The following is a 23,170-nucleotide window of genomic DNA, read 5'->3' on the forward strand; positions in this document are numbered from 1 at the left end:
TGTTTCAGAACTGGATTCCAAGAGGTCAGTTCAACACTCTTACATTCTTCTGCAGGATGGTTTGACAGTTAGGTTGGACAGATCTCACCTACTACTTTCACGACCTGTCTTTGAAGCTGACTTCAGAGGCAGCCATGTATTACATCAGTAAGAAGTCACATTTTCTCATTGTTCTGATGACTTCCAGCTGTCTGAGATGAACCCTTAGTAATCTAGGGCTCACCTTGCCAGTCAGTATGTTTTCTAACACAGTTTGACTCTGCAAAAGTTTTCAATTAGTAAGCTTTGTCTTAATTTAGATAGGTCTTAGTTCAGATATTAGTCAGGTTTAATTTTCTCCATCCACCTATGCTTTATAATAAGGCACTGCTTTTCGATGCACAAAATAAATTTCCCACTTTTGTAATTCATGGATCAGTGCAGAAATACATACGTACCTCCGTTGCGCTTATCCGCAGTTGGATTAATAAAGCTTTATTCTGAAATAATTTCTTTGGTCTAGTGTATTAGATCTTGTGCTAGTAACTTCACTGATACAATAGTACAATTTGGAATTTCTTTGCAATGCTTTGTTCTGTGCTCGCCCACCCTGACCTATCAAAGAAGCAAAAAGGAATTTTCATTAGAGAAAATCCTTAATCAATGAGAATAAATTATAAGAATGTGGTTTTCAGTCACAATGGGAGTAGGAGTCAATGAAAATTACAGAGATAATAAAGAGATCACAGAGAATGAATCAACTTACAGAAGAAACAAACAACTCGGAATATCATTTGTTGATAAGAAAAATGGAAAAAGCTTTGAGTGGTATGTTGCAATTCATTTAGTAGCAATTTCTCATTTTTCACTCAAGGAAGGAGCCCAGACTTAGAGCCAAGCAAACAGTTTCATACTAAAATATTTTCAATCATTAAAAAAAAAAAAAAGACATTTATTTTGTTTAATGACAGATATAACTCTAATTATAAATTAGAGCTCCAGCAATGTTTAGTTAGAAAAATATTACTTTTCTTTTTAAAAAAGAGCCCACATATAAGTGTAAAATATAAAGCTGAAGTTTGAAATTACCTTTTTCATTTTCTTTTATTTTCTTAACCTTAGAAAGCTTATAACTGAAACAAAATATAATACTTGATCTGAAATAATCTTCTTCACACTTGTTTATATTACAAAGTTTTGGAACTGAAACTGAATCATTTTGCTTTAAATTTGGAAACCGACTGTAAAGCTAAGAACATGTATTTCTTAGACTAGTCCGACATGCTGCTTACTAGTGTTTATCTCAGCAGCACTGTCTTAGGATTCCGTGCTCTATCACAAAGCCCTTCTTTCTTTTCAGACTCCCTTGAATCTGTGGTTGTTCTTGTTCACTGGTGTCCTGTTTGAGACGGACTGTGACCTTTTCTTAGAAACTGTTTGTCAACAAAGTTAAGAAATGGCAACACGTCCCAGGCTGTAAGGAAATCTAGATGATCTTGTGGTCATCGGGCAAAACAAGTTAGTGCGATTCATATGGAAAGCTCTCTTCCGCTGTGCCTCACAGTTACTGCGAACAGCAAATATGGCACACTTTGCTAGGCCTGAGGAAAATTGTTGAATATAGCCATATTTAAGGCCACTGTTTTCTTATAAGTCAAAGAACAGCACACATGCTTTAAAATGTGTCATTTAAAAATTAAATCAGTGTTCATGAGATATGTAGCACTACATAAATAATTAATGGATCCTTTTCTTGCGAGTGAGGCATTTCACCAATCCTTGAGATAGTATCTTGTTTATTAGCTCATGGAAAATACTTCATTTTTAGCATCTGTGGCATCATTTCGAATGCCTTGAAATACTACAATGTGCGGCTTACTCATAACTTCATATGTATAATTCATTTATGTACCATAAAAACCTACTGAAACTGAAATGAAGGCAGTAAAGCTTCATTTGTGTGAGAAAACTGAACACTGAAATTTAAAGAGTTTGTAGATCTATATTGCATGGAGAGCTTAGCTTCAACACTATGCTGCAGGAGGAAGAGAAGCAAGAGATGGTCGTGTTGTGTACGGTGTGAGAGGTGCACGGAGATCTAAGCCTGTCAGTATGGGAGGATGTAGCTGTGGAGCTAGGAGCTATTGCCTGCTTATCCCAGGGGACTCTCCGGGAACTTCACAGCAAGATTGGTAACTTGGTTGAGGAGCAAAGCAGTTGCTATTTCATACCTTCTTTCTTGGGACAGCTTCCATGTGGGAGGATTTGAGCTTACTGCTTCTTTGACCTTTCTTGCAGGCTTCTCTCTGGGTACTAGATAGTGTTTTGTACAAAATAATTTTTAAATTATAAAAAAAAAAAAAAAGACATCAGTGTAAAAAACATCGTCTTGGTTTGACCTGTGTCTTTCTAGGATTATCTATTTTATTGACAAAATGCCTACTAATGGTGTAAGAAATGTCCTAATAAAGCAGAAGCTACTAGTAAAGGTACTCTTATGACAGATTTTGGGTGCAGTTGGCAGTACTTACGTTGCCAAAAGAAAGGAGAAAGAAGCAGGTTTTGTTCTCTTTGGCAAACTACCGAAAGCAGGTGATCTGATTTTGATACCTGTAATTGCTTTTGAACTCTGCAGCAACTAGTAGCTCAGCATTCTTGAAAATCATTCACCAAATAGTAAAATGTCATGAGTGTGATGCTCCATCTTCATACCACTGTCAAGAAAAGCCCACGTCACTGTATAGCTGGTAGTATAGCAGACAGTAGTAGTAGATAGCGGTATTAGTAAAACTAATGAGAAGCCCTTCTATTTCAGCATCATTTGCCTCAAGTTCTTCACAAGTTCAGTGTATAATGATTTGTCTTCACATTTCCCCTCCACTCCTTCCAGTTTTGATTAAGCTAACAGAGAATTTAGAAGCTTTCAGTCCATATCTCCACTTCTGGTGTCTTTCCTAGGAAAACAGGGGATAGCAATATGCTTTTTTCTCTTTGAAAAGAAGAATTTAAAAAAACCCTCAATCCTAATTGTGAAGTTGGGGAGGGTGGAGGAGAAGTAACAGAGACTATTCAGAAACTGTTCCCCTTTGTTAAACTAATTGTTTTGAAGTGCTACATTCTAACTGATTCAAAATGAAAAAGAAGCTTTATTTTCCAACACCTTATTCTGAATTTAAGAAAGAAGGATAATTAATATAAGCTACTACATCTGCTATGGTGGTTATGTTTTTTTTCAATACATTTCTTTGGGCTCATAGAAACTTCCTCTTACTTTGGACTCTGTGCTTTGTATATATGTGCAATTGTTGGAACAAAAAATGTGTTTTGCCAGTACATGTCTTCCAGCTTTGTTCTCTGCAGCAATGCCCTCAATTACTTTTCCAAAGCAGATAATATAACTTGTTCATGGCAGAAAATGTTGAAACTGGAAAGACAAGAACCTGGAATTAGAGGACATTCTAAAAAGTTGAAACAGCCTCATACAAGAGTTTCAGTTCTATGTTTACAACAGTGAAAGTTGTGTTATTAGAGTGTTGAAAGGTGTTTAATTCTCAGTCTTTTCTTTGGTTTATTTTAAATAAGGTTGTAATTACATCTCTTCTACTATTTGCTTCATGAAGGCTTCATATAAAAGGTTTCATATAAAAGGTATACCGTGATTTCCGAGACCAAAAACTGGAAGATATGTGTAGGACAGTGAGGGCGACCCTACCAGCAATCAGAGAACAGAGAACTTTTGTTCCTCAAGTGCTTTCTCTTAGTTGTGATGGAGGGGAAAGAGCAAACTATACATGATTTCTATTGCAATGAATGAAATCATGATTGTAATGCCCGTTTGTTACACTGAATCAATCACTCCATGCACTTAATCTGCCTTAGGTTATTTATGCTAACTTGTGCAGGTTGTGTGTATGGCTGGGGGCCACATATAGTCAGCTGCTATGAAGTTATTGAACTAAGGTTTGTGCAGTCAAGAACTGTCTTCTTATGTCATTGAAAGATTATTCAACCCAATCCTTTTGAAAGATGAGGATAGAAAAATGATAATGAAGACAGATGTAGTCCTGTAGTATCCCAGGATATTATAAAGGTGGAATCTAAACTAGTAAAGAGTTTGTCTTAATATAGTTACAGAAAATGATTATAAGACACAGAGACTAAAATAAAGCAGTTAAAACCATGCAAAGCAGATGTATAATAGTTGGTGAGAAAACAGTTTCATATTTATAGAAAAATAATTTCAGGAAATGATTGCCACATATGATGTTATTTAGATGCACATTTTCTTATTAAATCAAGATTTCTCTCTTCCCTGACTTTTCCTTAGCACTATAAAATCATAAAGTACAACTGAATAAATCCCCCAAATTTGTTGTTCTTATTTTAATTCCTCCAGGTAGTGCATTAACATATCATCCATTCCTGGGTGAAGTAATTCAGATTTCAATAATGTGGCTATTTCCAGACCCTGTGTTGGTTTACAAGGAACTAAGATTTATCTGTCTGCCAAGAGAATTTTTGGAATATAAAGTGTAAAAGGAGCTGTGGTGAGATGGGTGCCTGTGTGATGCATTCAGTCTCGTCCCATGCTTGAGACTTATCATCTGTTTTCTGCCTACAACTTCAAGAGAAAGAAAAGGGGATAATAAGCCAAGCAAATTACCCTTTGGAAAATTATATACTGAAGGAAAAAAAAAGCGCAAGAACTCTTGGTGTTTTACACGTTGTCCTTCTGATGAATGGTGCTGTTAGAAAATACATTTGACTCCACTGGTAAGATTCAGTCACAAGAGTCAACAAATGACAAGGACAGTGAATAGAGAAAATACCCTCTGAAAATCTATGAAATCTATGAAAATGTAGAGAATTATTTTCCTTCAAACTTCAAAAGAAGCAGAAAGTTTTATATTTAACATCACTATCATCCTACAAGACCATATGGAGGAAATAAGATGAAATCAGCTGATAGCATGTCCTGCTTGGGAATGTTATACTCATTTGCCTGACTCTGTCACTTCATCTTAATACTAACTGTGTTTAATGACAGAGTCATGCATTCATGTCTCATTTTAGTGTTGGGTACTTCCTTCGGTATAATATTTATCAAGCAGTTGCATATTTAGAATTCAAAATAGGTTTCTGTCTGTACATGACTGAGCATGCTATGTAAAAGGAAGGCCTAGGTGAATGAAATAACCTATCCAAGATTACAACCAGCTGCACTTGGGAATTCAAAATGTATCAGCTCCTATTCATCTTGTGACATCTTCACTGTATACCCACAGATCACCAAGAGGAGGAAGAAAAAAGGTCCCCTTTCTGCACATATTCTCTCAAAAGCGTTATTTTCCGAATAGCAGTGTTTAATAATAATTGAAAGTAGTATGTTTTAATGTACTGTGGTGGGTTGACCTTGGCTGGCTGCCAGAGCCTCACCCAGCTGCGTTCTTATTCTCCCTTCTCAAGAGTATAGGAGGAGAAAGTAAGACAGAAAAGCTCTTGGGTTGAGGTAAAGACAGGGAGATTGCTTGCCAATTGCCACCGTGGCCAAAACAGACTTGTCTTGAAAATTAATTTAATTTATTACCTATTAAAATGCAGGTGTATAGTTAGAAACAAAGAAGCTAAAGCGCCTTCCCCCCCGTCCCCGCCCCTTCTTCCCAGGCTCAACTTCACTCCTTCATTCCCAGCTCCTCCACCTCCTCCCAGCATGCGTGGTGCAGGGATATGAGGAACTTGGGGGTTGTGGTTGTGGGGCCTCCATCTTCAGAAAACTTTGTATCATTTGTATATGATCTCATAAAACTCCTTCCATGTTGTTCATGGTCGTGTACTTCTACCTTACAGTCACGTGGAATGTTTTACTTCTTACATGCAAACAGGTATAAGAAAAACATGTAACATTTTAAAATAATCAGAATATCAAAATCAAAATGAAGGTACGCTACAATGTAAATAGCAAGCTCTCTGAATGCTACCAGTGTAGACAAGGTTTGGCGTATTTTGCTCTGCAGACATAATAAATGGAAAAATACATGAGTAAAAGTCTGACCTTACTGAAGCAAATGGCAGACACTGTGATTTAAGTGGAGCTGAGTTTTCACACATTATTATTCCATAGCAAACTTTTATCGTCAGTGTGGTTTTATCAATGTGGTTTATATGCATGTATGCGTATTTATGATTTTCTCAAGTGATTCTGACTTAGACACGTACCAGCTCAGCCCTGTGGGTTTTGGTCATCGACCTCAATAGATCAGTTATATTTCTGACATGAAAATTCTTGTTGGAATTGCAAAACAGCTTAGGCTGGAAACATGGTAATAACTATTATTCCCAGATAATAGTATTCCCAAATTGAAAATATTGTTGCAAAAAATCTATTGTGTGCTCTCATATTTAGCTCTCAAAACAGCTTGGGTTGATTCTGATACTGGAAATACCCATTTTAAGTTGCAGAACTGCCAAATGAATGTAAAATTGCAGGACTTAAGTAATGTGTGTAATTGGTAGGCCACTGTTGCATAGTTCCAGTTTTATTTAGTGTAATCATTTAAACCACCTTTGTCATACTATGTCATTTATCCTGAAAGGTTTAGAATCTAAAATTTGAACTATTTACAGTGACGATTTGTCTTAGCTGAAATGCAGCAGTCTCTGGGTAAACTGTTAACAGCAATATTAACAATTCTACATTTTTTCAGATAAGTAGTAATGTATCCAACCAAAAATGCAGGGCAGCTCAGAACCACGGGCATGTTTGCCAAAGTTGTAAAATGATAAAGTGAGGAAGGTTAATACTTTTTTTTATAAGAATAACGCCATGACATTCTTAACAGACCTGTTGTCACTATCGGAAATGGGTACCAAGCAAACGATTCGGTACCTATGAATACTCTCATCTGTGTGTACATTGAGGTATTGAGATTTGACCCAATGGGTAGAATACCACCACTATAATTATTTCACACATTCCTCTCACCGTATAAACTTATGCTTTGTTTTGTTTTCCATCTAAGTAATGACAACTACCACTTTGTTTCAGAGGGTTGACATAATTACAGGACAATAATGTAGTAGTTTAAGAGGTAGCATTTTCTTAATGTATTAAAACTGATTGTAGGATTGGCCCACTGAAAACTGTTATAGAAAAAATGCTGCCAATATGTGGTTGCTTAAAAAAAAGAAGAAAAAAACCCCACAACCAAAACGTTATCAAAAGTATTTTCCAATCCTGCCATGCTTTGCCTTTCTTTGACTAAGCATTTGGCATACTTTATAAGATGTTGTATTCAGTGCAGTTTCACTTCTGATAATTACTACCAACCTCCTTAATCAATGTGAAGAGCTGCCTTCCTCCCCCCGTTCTTGTGACAAGACTAACCTCAGCTGTGCAGGGGTTGGTGGCATTTGCATGTGGAAATGCACTAATATGGATGTTTTTCTTTGTGTGTGCATCCTTGCAGTGTTGTATACCAGGATGGATTTTATGGTGCAGACATTTATGTAAGTATTCATTGATGTGCATGCTGTCCTCGTACATTACCAGAGTCATTCTTTTTACAAGTTTGCTGCCTAGCTTGACTCCGTTTTGTCTATTTACCATCCCGTGCCTGTCAGAAAGAATTGAGAAGAATATCTCTCACATTGGAAGACCTTTCTGTTCATTACATCTATCATTGTTAAGTGGAGCTGAATTAACTCTTCAATCAAATGCTGAATGAATGCAAAAAGATGTGGAAAAATGTGTGTGCGTGTGTGGAGGGGTGTCTCCAAAATCGGAGTTCAAAGAAGAAATAAAAATAAAGCAGAAACATTCTTCTGCAAATCCCTAAAAGCTCGTTTTTAAAAATCAAGGCAAGCTGAATATTATTAATACCTGAAGTATGCAAATACTTTATGGAGAGATACAGATTTCCCAAATCAAGGCAACATTGGGTATACGTAAGTGCCATGGTGATAGTAGGGCTTAATTACATAGTAAGTTTAAAATATGTCTATGTATAGTCTGTAATCTGAGTAGACTTCATCTGCTCTTTTAAAATCCAGTTATTTCAATTTAAATGAAGTGGGTAGAGACTGCTCATGATGTAAGAAGTGGTTATATTAGTTAGTAAGGATTTATAGCCCTGGATCCATCATTACCTACTTCACCTCATTGGTCACCAGTTTCCTTTTAAATAATGTTTTTTAAGTTTCTTGCCAATACTGAAGTTTTTACCTTGAATGTATACAAAGAGGCTACTTCTGTCTGAGTATACAAGAGGTTTCAGGTGGTTGAGGCTGAATTTCACTCTTCTAAAATAATTAATTCTGATACCCTATGTTCACAGGCTTTTTTTTTTTTAATGTGTAGATGTAAACTATGTCACTGATAGTCCAGTAATCTTTCACATTTGTTATTATTTTGATAAAGCAATCTGGTCCTAAGGTACAGGTATCATCTTTATTTCACCAGACAACTCTCCCTCTAATCTACTTGTACTTCTGTTGTACTGTCTCTGTTGAGATACAAAGAGATGGATGAGTTGAAATTGGTATGAATATTAAAAATTCAATAGGTAGTGCTAGAAAACATTCCTTGTATTCATTATCAGCAATCCTTTAGAACTATTTCCACGGGAACAGATATTTTTTTAATAAGTTTTATATAAAGAAGGAAAACAATTTGAATTTATGGATGAAGTAGGTTTTGTTTTTCTGATGGGGTAGAAAGAGGCTGATCCTTATCTGAAAATTAATTTGTGTAGTTTAAAAATATATTTAAAATAAATTAGCATGGGTTAAAATTCTCTCCCTATGTAATTATGTACTTAGTGATGTTATCAGTAACACATTGTTTACAACACATGGGAATCGCCCATTTGCCAAAGGCTTACTCAAGTGTAGTATGCTGCTTTAATCTCACCTAAACACATTGCTGCTGAATTTTTGAGCTATATAGGATACATGGTACAGTGTGGAATTTCTTCAAGTGTGACTTCCAATTTTCATATTTCTTCAAACTGTCAAAAGAATGTGACATCCATTTTGCTCAGTTTACCAACCCGAAAATCTGAAAGGCAACAAGACATCTTTCTCAGGATTGCTTAATATGATAGTATAGGTGGGAACTAAATGTTAATGTAACAGTTTGTAGTTTTGGATCCCACTGCTGCTGAAAAACAGAAATATCTCTTTTGGTGATTGACAATATTATTTTTAGGTGGCCTCACACCCTCTCACAGACTTGAACATTTTGTTTCCATTTTGGAAGGTGATTTCAATGAGGAAGATACCGAAGAAATTACTAATTTCTAGTATAGCCTCACTTTTGTTGTCTGGAACAGTCATGTACATTAGAAAATGGGATAACTATACTGGTGCATTGGTTTTCACTCAGTTGCAGCCTTGTATTTCTGATTGCATTTCGTAGTTCTCTTAATGCAGCAGAATGTTTACCTTTACAACAGTTGACAGAATTAAAACACTCTTCTGGAAATTTGTTTTGTTTTTTTTTATAATGTACAAAGCTTCTTATTTTATAATTCATTTTTCTTCACATTTGTTCTTTCTTGCATATAAAACATTTTGCAGGGGAGGGAGAGAGAGATAGAGAACTGGCATAAATCAAAAGAAGCCTTACAATTCACAGTGTATTAGTTCTTAGTGTATTAGTCTGCAGCAGACCAAGTTATTTATTAAATCCCAATTGATTATGACATAGTTCTACTCAGCTTTTCATTTGAAGTGCAGAGCTGAAGCATTGTGAAAGAACAAATGCTTTGTGGAAAAAAAGAAGAAAAAAAATTTAAATAATACAGGTTTTAATAGTAGATTGGAGAGAAAGGAACCTTAAAAATACCACACAAAGCAAAACAAATGGAACACAGTACTGAAAAGCCAGACCAAAAATACGCGTAACAAGTATATCAAAGCGGGTTTCATTCTGATATGATTACATAGAGTACCAACAGTAATATGGACCATGCCAATCTTTTCATAACTAGCTATCAATATAGACTTTGACGGCTAGATTCTGTGGAAAGGAAAGAGGGAAGACACACAAAGATACTGGTTGGGTGAAAACTGCAGGGTCAACCAAGAACAGCAAATAGCCAGAGTTGCTTAATACTAACCAGAGAAATAAAGATAATAGGAATACAAAAATAGGTGGAAAGTACAGTCTAAAATGAAAAATCAACAGCCGTGATTCTAGATGTAATATAATATATCCTATATTTCATATAGTTCTATTTGAAATGTAATAATGCCTCTGAAATAGCTGAGCTATTGAATTCCTTTTTAAATGTGCCTTTGAGTAGGAAAAATAAAGGAGAAGATTAGGAAGTAAGGAAGACCTTTTAAAATTAAGTATTGATTCACTAAGAGAAAAAGTCATTAAAAGAGAATTAAGGTTGCCTGCCAGCAAATATAGAAGTTCCTAGATGAAGATTGACACTTGTGAAAATAAGAAAATATACTCCACAAAATGGAGCAAAAATAGTAACAGATGCAGAAATAAGCAGTTATAATAACAGCTCTACACTACTGCTCTGCTTTATCTTAAATCTGTTATATTTTTTTTTACCATTGTCATAAAGAATGTTTTCAGAACATGTCAGTCTTCAATCCACATCTGAAATGTGGGAAGGCTAAGAAATATGAGTAACTTCCAAACTCTGTCATCACCAGCTTCAGAAGTCCCTTGGTAATACGGTTTAACCATGCACATTAGTCAGACTTATTGTTCACAGCAAGATTTTCTAACCTGTTCTCAGGATTCTGAACCTGTCCTACTGCAACTGGTGAGAGTCCACGACAACGTATAAGTACATAGGTTTGAGATTTTTTTTCTGACCTGCTGATCAAGAATAAGGCATACTTTGTGATCAGGGGTAAGGAACAAGATTATCAATAGCTACTGCCATCTCCTTCAGCTCAAAGGTAGGATGGTATTGAGGGTGGAGCATGTATTTATTTCCCAAGGAAAAAGCAGATATAATTATCTAAGCAATGTTCCCTTGATACTATGTAGAAGTCCACTGATGCAATCAGACATCCTGAAAGGCACGTTCTAGTGTGAAAAGCAAGGATATGCAGTTAGCACTGAAGTCCTCCTTTTAAGAACCAAAGATTTTTGTGTTTTGTAAATGGAGGGAGGTGTCTTTTCATCTCTCTGATCTTTATTTGTGATATAAACACTACATTCAAAAAAATGCTTGATCACTCCTGGTGATTGTATTTGGTTGGAATTAATACAGGTGGTGTCAGTTTGCATATATTACCAAGAGCTTCTCTGAGACAACAGATACCTCTGGGAGCACAGTATAGAAATATTGTGAACCTTTCACATAGGCCTGTTCCAGAAGTTGAGCCAGCACAAAGAGGTGGTGGATATTTTTTTTTTTATATTTCCCAGTCAAAGTTTTACTCCATGACCAGAGCGAATACTGTTTAAACCTCAATATCATATGAGTGGAGGAAAAGGAAATGACTACTTCTGCTTTCTATATTCTACAGGCCTGGGTGTAATTAATGCCATTTTTTAATCCTATTTCTCTAATTTTAGCTAACAAGGCAAGTGTAATTCTCAATACTAGAGAAGGCTTTGGACCTTGATTAATTTATGTTCAAAAAATACTTTGAGATCCTTGAGTGAAAGGAGCTATAGGAAGTAAAAATTGGGGAAAAATAATTATCAACATTCACATAGAATATTAAATATGTTAGTAATAGGAAAAACTAAAAAAAAAAAAAAGTCATTGAGAGTCACTTAGTTTATCTGTATCTATGATAAACACTGTCAGTACATCGGAGATCAAGATAAAAAGTAATTTAGGTATTTTAGGAGGAGAGGCACACGTTTATATGTGGTTTTGTAATCTATAGATGTGCGTTTAACTCGTTTTTGTGGAAATTATTCTTACTACCGATATACACATTTTATTTAAAAATTCAGATGCATTTGATTTTCTGTTCATTTCCATTTTATCATCTTATCTAAAAATTCTGTGATTTCTTTCTAAAATTGATTAAGATGTCTCTGTAACAATTTGCTACTGATCTTCCACAGATCGCACTGCTCTTTTTCAATTTGCCTGAGCCACAGAGATGTATAAAACATTGAAAGGAAAATTGTAATGAGTGGCTTTGGGGAATTTATCTAAATTCCTTCCTTACATGTTTCTTTCCATCCTTCTTTCCACCCTTCTTTCCTTACTCATTCAAATCATTACATTTCTGTTTCTTTATAGAGCAGTATTGCAAGAGCCTGTGTATGGCAATAAGTTACCACAGGTATGACATGCTGACTGATGGAAAAAACTCATTACGCTGAATGTAGACTCTTGTAAAATCATACTAATACTCAAATCATTATGTGAGAAAATGGATTCTGTGTGTAAAAATGATAAGAATAGGCTACCAGTTGCATTTTATTTTCCAGATTCTATCACAAAATCACAGATATTCTTCATATCCCATGAAATACAACAGTTACAGTTGTGAGTGTCCCGTTCAGTATTTTATACCAGTGAGATATATCTCTATATTTGGACTGCGGGTGTATTGACTCTATACTTAATTTTTTGACAGCTTAAGCTGCTGTAACATTGTGTTGTCATTCTTTTGGAAGTAGCAAATATGGGAGCACAGATAAGGCAGTAGGCATTTTTAAATTATTTTAGCTGAATTTATTATTTCAGCTGAATTCTCAAAATAATAATTTAAAGCATAACAGTCAGGTACTTTCTGTTTGAATGTACTTAGTGAGGGGAAGAAAAAGCATTCCTAAAACATTTCTAAAACATAGGAACTGAAAATTGTTATTTATTATTATGTAATTATTACATAATTTTGTTTAAAATATTTTATTTTGCAATATAGTCTAAGGCGTGAAGATAAATATTGAATATATTACTGAAGAGATGTATATGTAGTGAATATTACTAGTGTATTCTTCTTCTAAGATATCAGCCAAGTTCAAAATTATAGAAAAATTGTAGATTAGAACTCGTCACAGAAGTTTAGACTTCAGAGGTTTGAACCAGATTCCCATCCTGATTCCCAATATAAAGTGTACCTTCAAGTATTTTGTTGTTGTAATGGTGAATCATCTGAAGCAATTGAAGTAAAACAAGAAGAAAACTTAGTACCTCACCAAAACTGCAGAACACAAACCCCATAAAAATAATTTTCTTAAGAATTTTTTTATGTGTATTTATATGATAGCTTATGTTAAAAATATGAAATCATGACACGGGCTGGTAGGGAGTTATGATTTTCCTGATAACCAAATGCCTCCTGCATTTTAGATCTCCAAAGAACTCAGGCAAATTCAGTAACTTCGATCTCTTTTTGGTTTTATTGCTTTAGACTCAGTCTTTCCAGGAGTCTCACAAATTTCATACTGATTGTTGAAGCCACAGCATCTTAATAAAGTTCAGAGTTGAGCTTCATTGTTCAGCAGCAATTCTTTGATGAAAGCAAATCAAAATGTAAGCATAAAAGGAACGTAACTCTCATATCTAGTGAGCAAGAAAGGGTCCATCTTCACAGACGGACCAATTTTTAGTGATAGTTAAATAAAAGAAAGAAAAACAATCCTCACAGAGCCTACCATCTGCAGATTTAAGACCAGCCAGTATGTGAACAGCCTGTCCCATTTTTGTCTGACTAAGAACATCGAAACATTGATACTTCTCATGGTGGCCCATCCTCAATTCTGTACCGCGGTGGGAGTCATTATGTGCATAGCTGGATCGAAATGAAGTGGCTCTCATATTTAAATAAGGCGTTTTAGAAATGGACTGCAGGACAAGCAAAGGAGTCATACATGTGACGAACATACTGCAGAATGACTTGCATTCTGCCACACATTTTCAGGACTGGATCATGAAAACAAGTTTAATATCTTTTTTATACTTTTACCGTTTGTACCGCCTCATATCAGCACTCAGGGAAAAAAAGAAAAGAAAAAAAAAAGGTGCTATATTTAGCACTCAAAAGCCAGGAGGGGAGAACAGATAAATTCATATAATCTCTCACCTTTCTCCTTGTAGCAGAAGCCAGACCAAGTGTGCAGCTTGCATTATCATCTCTCAGCCTCACTGTTTACTGGCTCAGTTTGCACTTGGTGACATTATTTGACATCTGATTGCCTGTATGCACATAGCTGCAAGCAATATGTGCCTATTATACATTTTTGACAGTAATAGCCTTCTATTGGTTTATAAAAATCAAATGATTTGAAATGAGAAAGTATTTCATCTCAACGCTTCTGTGCTTGCACAGAGAAGCAGCTTGCTGCAAAAGAGACAGCATATATAGTATTATGAAAGCACCTGCCTTATTCCGGTGGTTGTGTGACACAATTGCTGCTGACAGGGAGCTGACCAGGAGTGGGGAGGTAAATGTACTATTCTCTGTGTGAGCACTTGAAAAAGTCAGAAAGAATATTCCTCAAGTAGGTTGACAATTCAAAGCCTGGAGTTTCTAATGAGCTGTCAGTGTATGTAAAATATATGTTTATTCTTAGGGTGATGTGGTGTTAGCAGCTGAATGATTGATTTCCAAACCCAACCTGCTTCAAATCTTCAAACCAAAAAAGGTTTACACCTGTTAGGGATGAAAGCGATTCCACCAAGCAAAGCAGTAGAAGGGGAAATAGCTTGTAGAAGTAGTTGAAATTGCTTTGCTGAAAAGAGTGAATTTTTATTTGTAGAATCAAAATAGAAAACCCACAAAAGTTCCTGCAGTAAAAATGTACTACTGTTACAGTAAAGGTTGACACATCGTAGCCTATTCTTCATGCTTCAGCACAGTATCTTGTGTGAATGCAGCCTTCCAAAAAAAAAAAAAAAAAAAACCCTGAAAAAAACCAATCCATTAAAGCAAACACTTTAGCAAAAAAGTGAATTTTATTCAAAGCTGAGTGATCTGATACTTTCTTATTCAACTCTTTGTTAAGGTGGGGGGAAGGCGGGAAAGGAAATACAAAAGTCCCCTGTCCCAGAGGATTATGGGGTGGTGAATTCTAATTGGGATGTAAATCGTGTTTGTGTTATCTGTGGAGACTGGCCTCTGTTTGGTAATTGGCATGCTGAGATCATTTTGAAATGGTTGATATAACACCGTGGTCCATTGAACAGGAAGCTCTGCTGTTTTCACAGTTTGATAATCAATGCATCACTGCACACAATTCCTTTCAAATGTGTGTTTGTTTGTCCTGTTTGCTTAATTGAACAGCTGCAATTACTGTTACATACAACTGAATGTTAATTCATGGAAGAAGAGAATTTTGCTTCTTCATTATAATTTTACGTATAAATTGGAAACCTATGTAACATTAAGTGCTAATTGAGTGCACAAATTCATAGGTTTAATCAACCAGACATGATAAATCATATTTTGTACAAAAACGAATTGATTATTAGCTGAGTTTTTCTTTTAAGTTCAGCATCGCTTTATTAATGTGCATACAACTCATTCATAAGAACAATTGCTACTTGAAAACTTGTGGACGAATACAGTATTGTCTTGTAAAAAAACTTACGTTGATGAATACAGTTCATTGCTTTCTCCTGATCTCTGGGACAAATCTTAACAAGTACAAGTTTGTGGTGATGAATTTTGCTTAACGATTCACTGAAATATTTCCTATTTAACCCCTTAACTGAACTTACAGCATGACAGTACTCTTTCAGTTGTTGCTAAATTTTGCAAAATGTTATTTAAGGTGCTGTAGCAATCCAGTTAGAGCGTGAGTTTGTGTTTCAGGGTGGTTATGCTGCCTACCGGTATGCCCAGCCTGCCACTGCCACTGCAGCTGCCTACAGTGACAGGTAAGACCTCATTTACTGCTAATGAATATTTGACCAGTGGAAGTTGAAGATAATTCTATAAATTTGCCTTGTTGAAGTCTCATAACTGTCTTGTTGCTCTGCAGATAATCGTGATATCTGAAGCAGGCTGTTTTATTATAATCCATGAATAGCCATAAATTGAGAGATTTTAGGCCTTAATTGAGAATCAGGCATGAGATGTGCACATTCCCAAGCTGTAGATCATCCAGTTAATGTCTGTGACCCTTGTACAATGCAGATAAATATATGTACAGCTTCATGATGGTCTGCTGCTAAAGATCATTATTCGTCTTAGGAGTATTATTTCAGTTGATTTAGAACCTGAACCTATTGAGTGCCCTCAATTCTCATTGACATTCTTTTAGTCAGTGGAAATTGAGAATGAACTGTGTCTAAGCTTGAACTATCCAAGGCAAAACAATATTTTTTCCATTTGCTTTCTTTCCAGGCATTTGACTTTTTGAAATACTGAAAAAAATTCAGTTATTCTTCTTTTGCTCTGTATTTTTATCCTCAAAATGTAAACCACATTTGGTGGAAATAATACCAGGAATAAAAGATTATTAAAATCTGCATAAGAGAAACATGCAAAGACTTAACTTCTATGAACTAAAAGCAGCGTCACATAAACTAACTTGTCTTCTTGCAAGTTGAAAATTGGGACCCCCTTGAAGTCAATGTCTAAATTGCTGAATTGCATAAAATTAAGTCTTTGCAGTGTGTGGACATGATTTTGTAACAGAAAGAAAGAAAGAATATCCTATGTTTTCTTCATCAGCTGTACCCTTAACAAAATCTGTCTTTAATACTTTTCAAAAGTTGAAGAGTCTACAGTCGTAAAGGGAGGACGTATATTGTGAAAGACAGATACACGCATATATTTTGCTTCACAATAGCAACGAGAAGTAAGGTCACGCTTCTCAATTCCTGATAAAAGAAAATTTTCCCTTGGAATCATGGAGATAATTTCTTAAGTCTTGAATAGGTATTGAAAAATTTCTTTAGATGCTAAATTAGACATTGTTTTAAATGTTTCTGTTACTTAAAGAAACCAACAGATTAAGAAATTTCAGTGAACTGTTTCTTAGATTGAAGTGCTGTTCATGGATTCTGTATTTTTAGAACAAAGTACCATGGTATGAATGTTACAATGCTATGCATGCATATTTGCCTTTCAAATGCTTATTCTGGGTAATGAAGATATATTTTTTGAAGTTATGTGAGTAAAATAATTTGCATGTGTGGCTGAGGCATGCTGTGTCAGACAGGTAAGCAAGTTACTTTCTATTAATTTTGGATCAGTACTATCAACTAGATATGTGCTGTATGCACTTTGTTCGCGACATACTATTTCTACTTAGGGTAACCTACAGAGGTGAAGTGCTGCTCAGTAGTTTCATTTCATTTCCACAAAGGTGTGTTAGCATGTCGCAGCTCTAGTATTTTTCTGTGAGCTTATAATGCAAAGCAATTCCTGCTTCTAAAAACTTACTAAACCGAAAGGACAAAATTATAAATAACCTTCTGTGGTTAGTCATTTTTCGCCAGATATCGTTCAGGTGTCCCTGGATCATTTTATAGGGTGTTTATTCCTATGAATAAATGAATTTCTGAAAACCTATATGTTACATAGAGAAACTGAACAATATCAAGATGACTTTTAAATGCTTTAATTATGAATTAATGTACCTTCTCATAAAACAAATCAAATGCTGTAAGAGAAAACATCAGTTGGTCACATGTTCTGCTATGGGTAGACAGTCAACATCACTAAGAGTTATGCTGACAAAAACAAAAAGGATTTGTCTAAGAAGATAGTGCTCTTAAATGCTGTAAAGGAAGCTTGAGATGGCATCAGTAGTAATGCAGTTGTTACAACCCTTAATTATTTTTTTGAAAAAATGTCTAATTTCCAGATACACTTTGTGTATAATTAGAATTGTAATAACCTGTCTTTGCTTGCATAATTTTAGATGTCTTAAATGAATTTTATATCTTTTGGATTTTTTTTTAATTTAGCTTCTCTTTTTAAATGTGGTTAACCCTCATCTTCGATCTGCTTCCCCCAAATGAATATGGTTTCGTGTCTTAATTACAAATATTGTAACTGAATTTCTTCATGGGAGAATCCTAAAACTAGCATAGAGAACAAAACAAATAACAATCTGCTCAAACATTTCTTTGCATATGGGAAACTATGTGCAAACATGGATACCTCTGATTACTCACAACTACAGTTTGCTTAATTTAATTAACTTTTCATTCATTTTTTAATGAATTTAATTTAGCAACTTTTGTGAATTATTAATATTGAAAATGCTGAAATATAGTTCAGTACAACTGCTTGTATCTTTTCTTCTCAATGTAATAATCATCTGCTGTCCTCTGACAATATTGAAGATTCCGTATCTCCTTATACACTGCTCTTATTTAGTGTTGATTTGAGCCCCTATTTAATTTAATTACACATGAAATATATTTACTGTTTATGTGTAAACAATGCCCAGAAAAATGAAGTGAGGACCAGTGAGTATGTACTATTGAAGCAGTGACATATCGTGGAAATACTACTTCATATTAATTTAAAAAAATAAAAAAAGCTTTATTTTTTTGATCACAGCTCATGTATATGATGAATAGCAATGTTCCACATATTCTTAAGTCAGGAGATGGAAAGAGGAAATCTTTAGATTAGAGACACATTTTGATAAATTAAAAATAAAGTTTAACAGAAAGATTTGGGACTCCAGAATCCATACATCAAGTCGATGGATAACGATCACTGTAAGAGGGCTCTATTATGAACAAATGCAATGGTATCCTTGTTTGTCACAGGTGGAAATATTGCTGGAAATAGGCAAAGAACAGATATATAGGGGAGAATCAGGTGGCAAGGAAATTTCACGAAACTAATCAACGCAAAGCCCTAGGTATTTGTTAAGACAAATCATGTACTCCTAAAAACAGTTTCACAATGGAAGTAGACCTTGCAGATTTCTCCAGTCATTTCTTAGACTTGTAAAACAAAAACAACAAAACAAACAAACAAACAGGGACATTTTGTTTTATTTGTTAAGCAATATAATCACTGAAAACAACTTCAACAAAATTTAGAATTGGATTTTTATACTGTGTGATCTATCATCATATTAAACTGCACTTAGAGATTTGACGCTCTTTGCAGAAGTGGATCAAAAAAATAATGTTTAACTTTCCAATGCTTAAAATATTTCTGATAAATTTTCCAATTCCTATAACTGATAAAAGGGGACCTACTGGTCTATGTAAGTTCTTCACCATTCTGGAGCTTTTCCTGCCAAACTCTTTAAACTGAGAGTGTTTGGAAAAAATAATTGTAAGGATGTGCAAAAGACACTAAATCAGATGCCAATAAAATGTTTGTACAGCTTTTATTCAGCTTTCAAGTAATATTTTAAAAAATATAAATAAAAATATAGTTGTTAGATTTCTGTCCAAGTCTGAAGTAAGAGAAACTAGCAAAGTCATCACGTTTTATATTTATGAGGTAGAAGAAGTCAAAGCATGGCAGTGAGGCGTATTGTCATTTTGTCATTGCATGTTCACTTGATGTTGCTAGTATGTCTGTAATGCTGTATTGGATTTGACAGATCCATCACATAGCGCAGTGAATGGCTTGCTTGAATTAAGCCTATGGGCAGACTTATTCACATTGATTGGCTATTGGTTTTGTGTTTTATGATTTGATTATTGCATCTTCGATCGGAGTAAGAAAAATGTTCCTTTCTTGAATATTACCTTTGTCAGCAATATTTATGGAAGTGTATCGGGTAGTACAATAAAACAAACCCTCAGTAACAGTAAAGTAGCCTTGTCTGAAAGGCAGAGTCATGTCACTTGTACTGCTTGCTAACCCTAATGTACTTAACAATGATAATTATGTGTGTTTATATATGTATGATTGTGTATTCATATATATACACACACTCCCCATCCATCACCCACCCACAAACACACATGCACGCACATGCACACACACTTGCGCGCGTGTGCGCACACACACATATGTACAGAGGTATTTTGCTCTGAGTGTAATTCCCTTTTTCTAATACGGTGTCAAATTTAAATCTCACTACAAACAATGAGAAGATTCCCATTGACTTCTTTGTTGTCTGGATTAGAGCTCTCATCACTGGAAGCTGACCTCTTTTTTTTCACTAATCTTTTTTAAAAGCAAATAAGGCATATTCCAAAATATTTTGCACATAACACTTTGTAGGAAAAAAAATATATTTTTTTTCTCACTATCCATTTGTGTTACGTGTTCTGTGGTCATACATAGGATTTTGTATGAAATTTGAGACAGGAGATTTTGTCATATGGAAGTTGCGTATCTTCCAGATCTGAAATCTTACTCCCGGTAAAATCCTGATATTCTAATAGTTTACATTCTTAACGTGCCTATGTGGAGCATGCAGTCTTGTCAAAGTACTAGTGACTACAGAGATATAATTTAATATATTTTCCAGTTCTCTTTGGGCAAGTAGTAGAGAGTAATATTTGATATTTTTGGTCAGATTATCCTAAAATAGAATAGGTACAGATTTGATTTAATTGGAAACATGCTCATTAAAGAATGAAAAATTAGAATGAAGAATAAAAATACACAAAATATAAAATGTGAGTTTCTGCAGATGGAGGTTTTTTTTAATATTGTAGACTTTAAGATCTTCTATTTTATGAATAAACAATGAAAACCACTATAATTTTATTCAAATTTTCTCTTATTGAGGATCTTACTAGTGATATACACTTAAAATTAAGGTTTTGAAAGCATATAAAAATGTAATAGCATCTTCAGTCAGAATTTAATCTTCCATTAGCTAAATTTATAGAAGGATAAATATTTTAAAATGTAGTACTTCATTCATTTCATGATCGTACTTTTTAAGATTTAGGACAAAGAGCTTCTATACACAGTTTTAATTTCTAAAGTAATTGGGTTGGAAGAGGAAAAAGAATAGAATATAGCAATAACTTTACTCTTCTACTCCCAGCTGGAGCCTTCAAACCTTTTTGAATTTTGCTATACCAGTTGAATCTTGAGAAATAGAGAAGTTTGGGGGACAAGATGATACGTAAGCAAGAATCATATAGCCCATATCCATGAGCTACTCAAATTTTGAGAATGAAAAGGATCAGTTAGCATCTTGACCAGGTACAAAGGTTGTGTTTAGCTTTTGTAAGAGAAATAATATAGCATGTATATAACATTTTTCTTCTTCAAACACTTAGGTTTGATGCGGTGATGTTCGATTGGTCTAGTTTTTTCTGGTTATCCTGTGTGGTAGCTAAAGCTTGTTTATTCCCTAATAATGCAAATAAAAATAAAATCATTCACTTTGCTATTACAGAGAGGTAATGGATTTGGGCATCTACCTATTAGACTTGTATGTCTTTATGTCTGTATCTGATGTGTGGCAAACTAGAGGATCACTGGCATCATGTTAATATTTCATAATACATATTCATCACTCAGATCACAGTTTTGGGAATGACTGGAGTATATGACTCATGGTATAGCCATAACAGTACCTTTTAGTGAAGGAATTAGAAAGTAAAAGTGGCTGATTACGAATAAAGAGAATGTAGTAGAAAAAAAAATCAGAGTTTAAAATACTAGGAACAGAGAGTTTCATGTAGAGCAATTTGCATGGTATTTCCTGAAATAAAAATGCATTGCATAGAGTACTTTCTAATGATTGAAACATGGTTCATTCTAAAATATTGTAGATATACCACTTTTTGGGGAGACACAGTCATTTTAATGTAGGAAAACATGGCAAACAATTCCATTTCATAAAAATATAATCTCCTACCAAGTCTAGAAAGCTACTTTATATACTTCGATGTTTTAATACATTCCTCTAATATTTGGTAGAATTAACATGTTTTTTTATACTTTGAAGGCTTGATTCACCTGTGTGTAATATCAGTGTTCATGTAATATCCGTGTAACTATTAAAACTACTCCACTAGTTCAAATCTGAGGTAATACAGCAGTGAAAAAGCTTAGGGTTCCTGGCCCAGAACGATGGTAAATGCCGACTGTGAAACTTTTATCATGTCAGAGCTTGTATTCTTCATATGCTGCTTCTACTTCTCTTTCCTAAAATTTCCATTCTCCTTCCCTGTAATATCAAGGGATATTTTAAGAATCCCCATAGACAAGGAAAGGCTTGGCTATTGTAAAATCTGGTTTGGCATCCATGCTGGAAATCATGAACAAAAAATTGAGAGAGAAGGTAGAGGTACACTAGAGCCTAGATTTCCATACCTAGCTTCCTAAAGTGCTCCAAGTTTAAAGATGCTGAGTACTTTTGCTGCCAGTTTCTTGTTGAGCATAGTGGGAGCTGTTAAATGCTTATCATTTTCCAAAAAAAAAATCAGTGCACCTATTCTGACATTTACATATCAACTTCAATATCCTTGCTTTCTTTTTGGTTAATACATCTAGCCTACATCAGGTTATCTAGCATGAGTTTTAACTTGGGAGTTTCTTACTTTAAAATAAAAGTTCATAGTAAGTAAATGTGATTATAAATATATTCCTTTGATGCATTTTCATGCATGCTTTTCCTCTAAAAAAGAGGGGGAAAAAAGGATTTATTAACATTTTTAAAGTAGGAATTATCTCTTTAATAGTTCCTATAGGCTTCTTCACTCTTAGAGGATATTGAAAGAAAGTGTGACTTTAATATTAAGTGTGCTGTATTCAGCAGACTGGATAAATATGGAGTTAGGGAGTTACTAAAACATTGATTCCTAATCCAACAGACCAAAACTGTTACAGTCTATTGGGTCAGTGCCTGTAACATGATAGACCATAACAGTTCCTTTGGACGTGTCAGTGTCTAATTATACACTTTTTAGTTTTCAGATCATTGACTTGATAGACCACAAAGAAGCAGATTAGAACATGCTATAAATATTGTCAACCTGAGTGCTTCCACTGTGAGTGCTTGAAAAGCAAGAAGGAATTAAGAGCATTGTGAGAGAGTCAGAGAGAAGATGATGGAATGAAATGTTGTTAATAAAATATGGAATGAATTGGATATAGTCTATATGGATTAGCTATGTAATTTGCAATGTGTTTTAGGCAAGGTGAGGAAGTATTAGAAGAACAAACTTAAAATAACTATATAGATGAAATTAATCAAGAAAGAGACAATTTACTCTCTTGCATGTTTTTACTGTAGTGTTTCCCACCTCAAAGGAGTCTAAAGCATTTGATTAGGTATTTAAATAGAAGTTTTTTTTCACATACCTTGGGGCTTGTCAGGTTTCTAATACACCTGTGGCAAAAC

The 23,170-nt window shown here is 34.7% G+C and overlaps 1 protein-coding gene across 7 annotated transcripts in view; it reads left to right on the forward strand.

The window, feature by feature from the left end:
• Window positions 1-23,170, forward strand: part of RBFOX1 (RNA binding protein, fox-1 homolog (C. elegans) 1) — a 271,893-nt gene that overhangs the window by 222,858 nt on the left and 25,865 nt on the right. For 5 of the 7 annotated variants that reach the window (XM_009324718.1, XM_009324716.1, XM_009324721.1 and 2 more), the window contains 2 exons: window positions 7,446-7,485; window positions 15,739-15,803. In XM_009324718.1, coding sequence (XP_009322993.1) covers window positions 7,446-7,485; window positions 15,739-15,803 — 105 coding nt within the window. Of the gene's footprint in view, window positions 1-7,445; window positions 7,486-12,215; window positions 12,259-15,738; window positions 15,804-23,170 lie in introns of all 7 variants that reach the window. The other 2 variants (XM_009324722.1, XM_009324720.1) reach the window with 2 other exon arrangements.

The sequence above is a fragment of the Pygoscelis adeliae genome, unplaced genomic scaffold, assembly GCF_000699105.1.
Source record: "Pygoscelis adeliae isolate BGI_AS28 unplaced genomic scaffold, ASM69910v1 Scaffold85, whole genome shotgun sequence".
NCBI lineage: Eukaryota > Metazoa > Chordata > Aves > Sphenisciformes > Spheniscidae > Pygoscelis > Pygoscelis adeliae.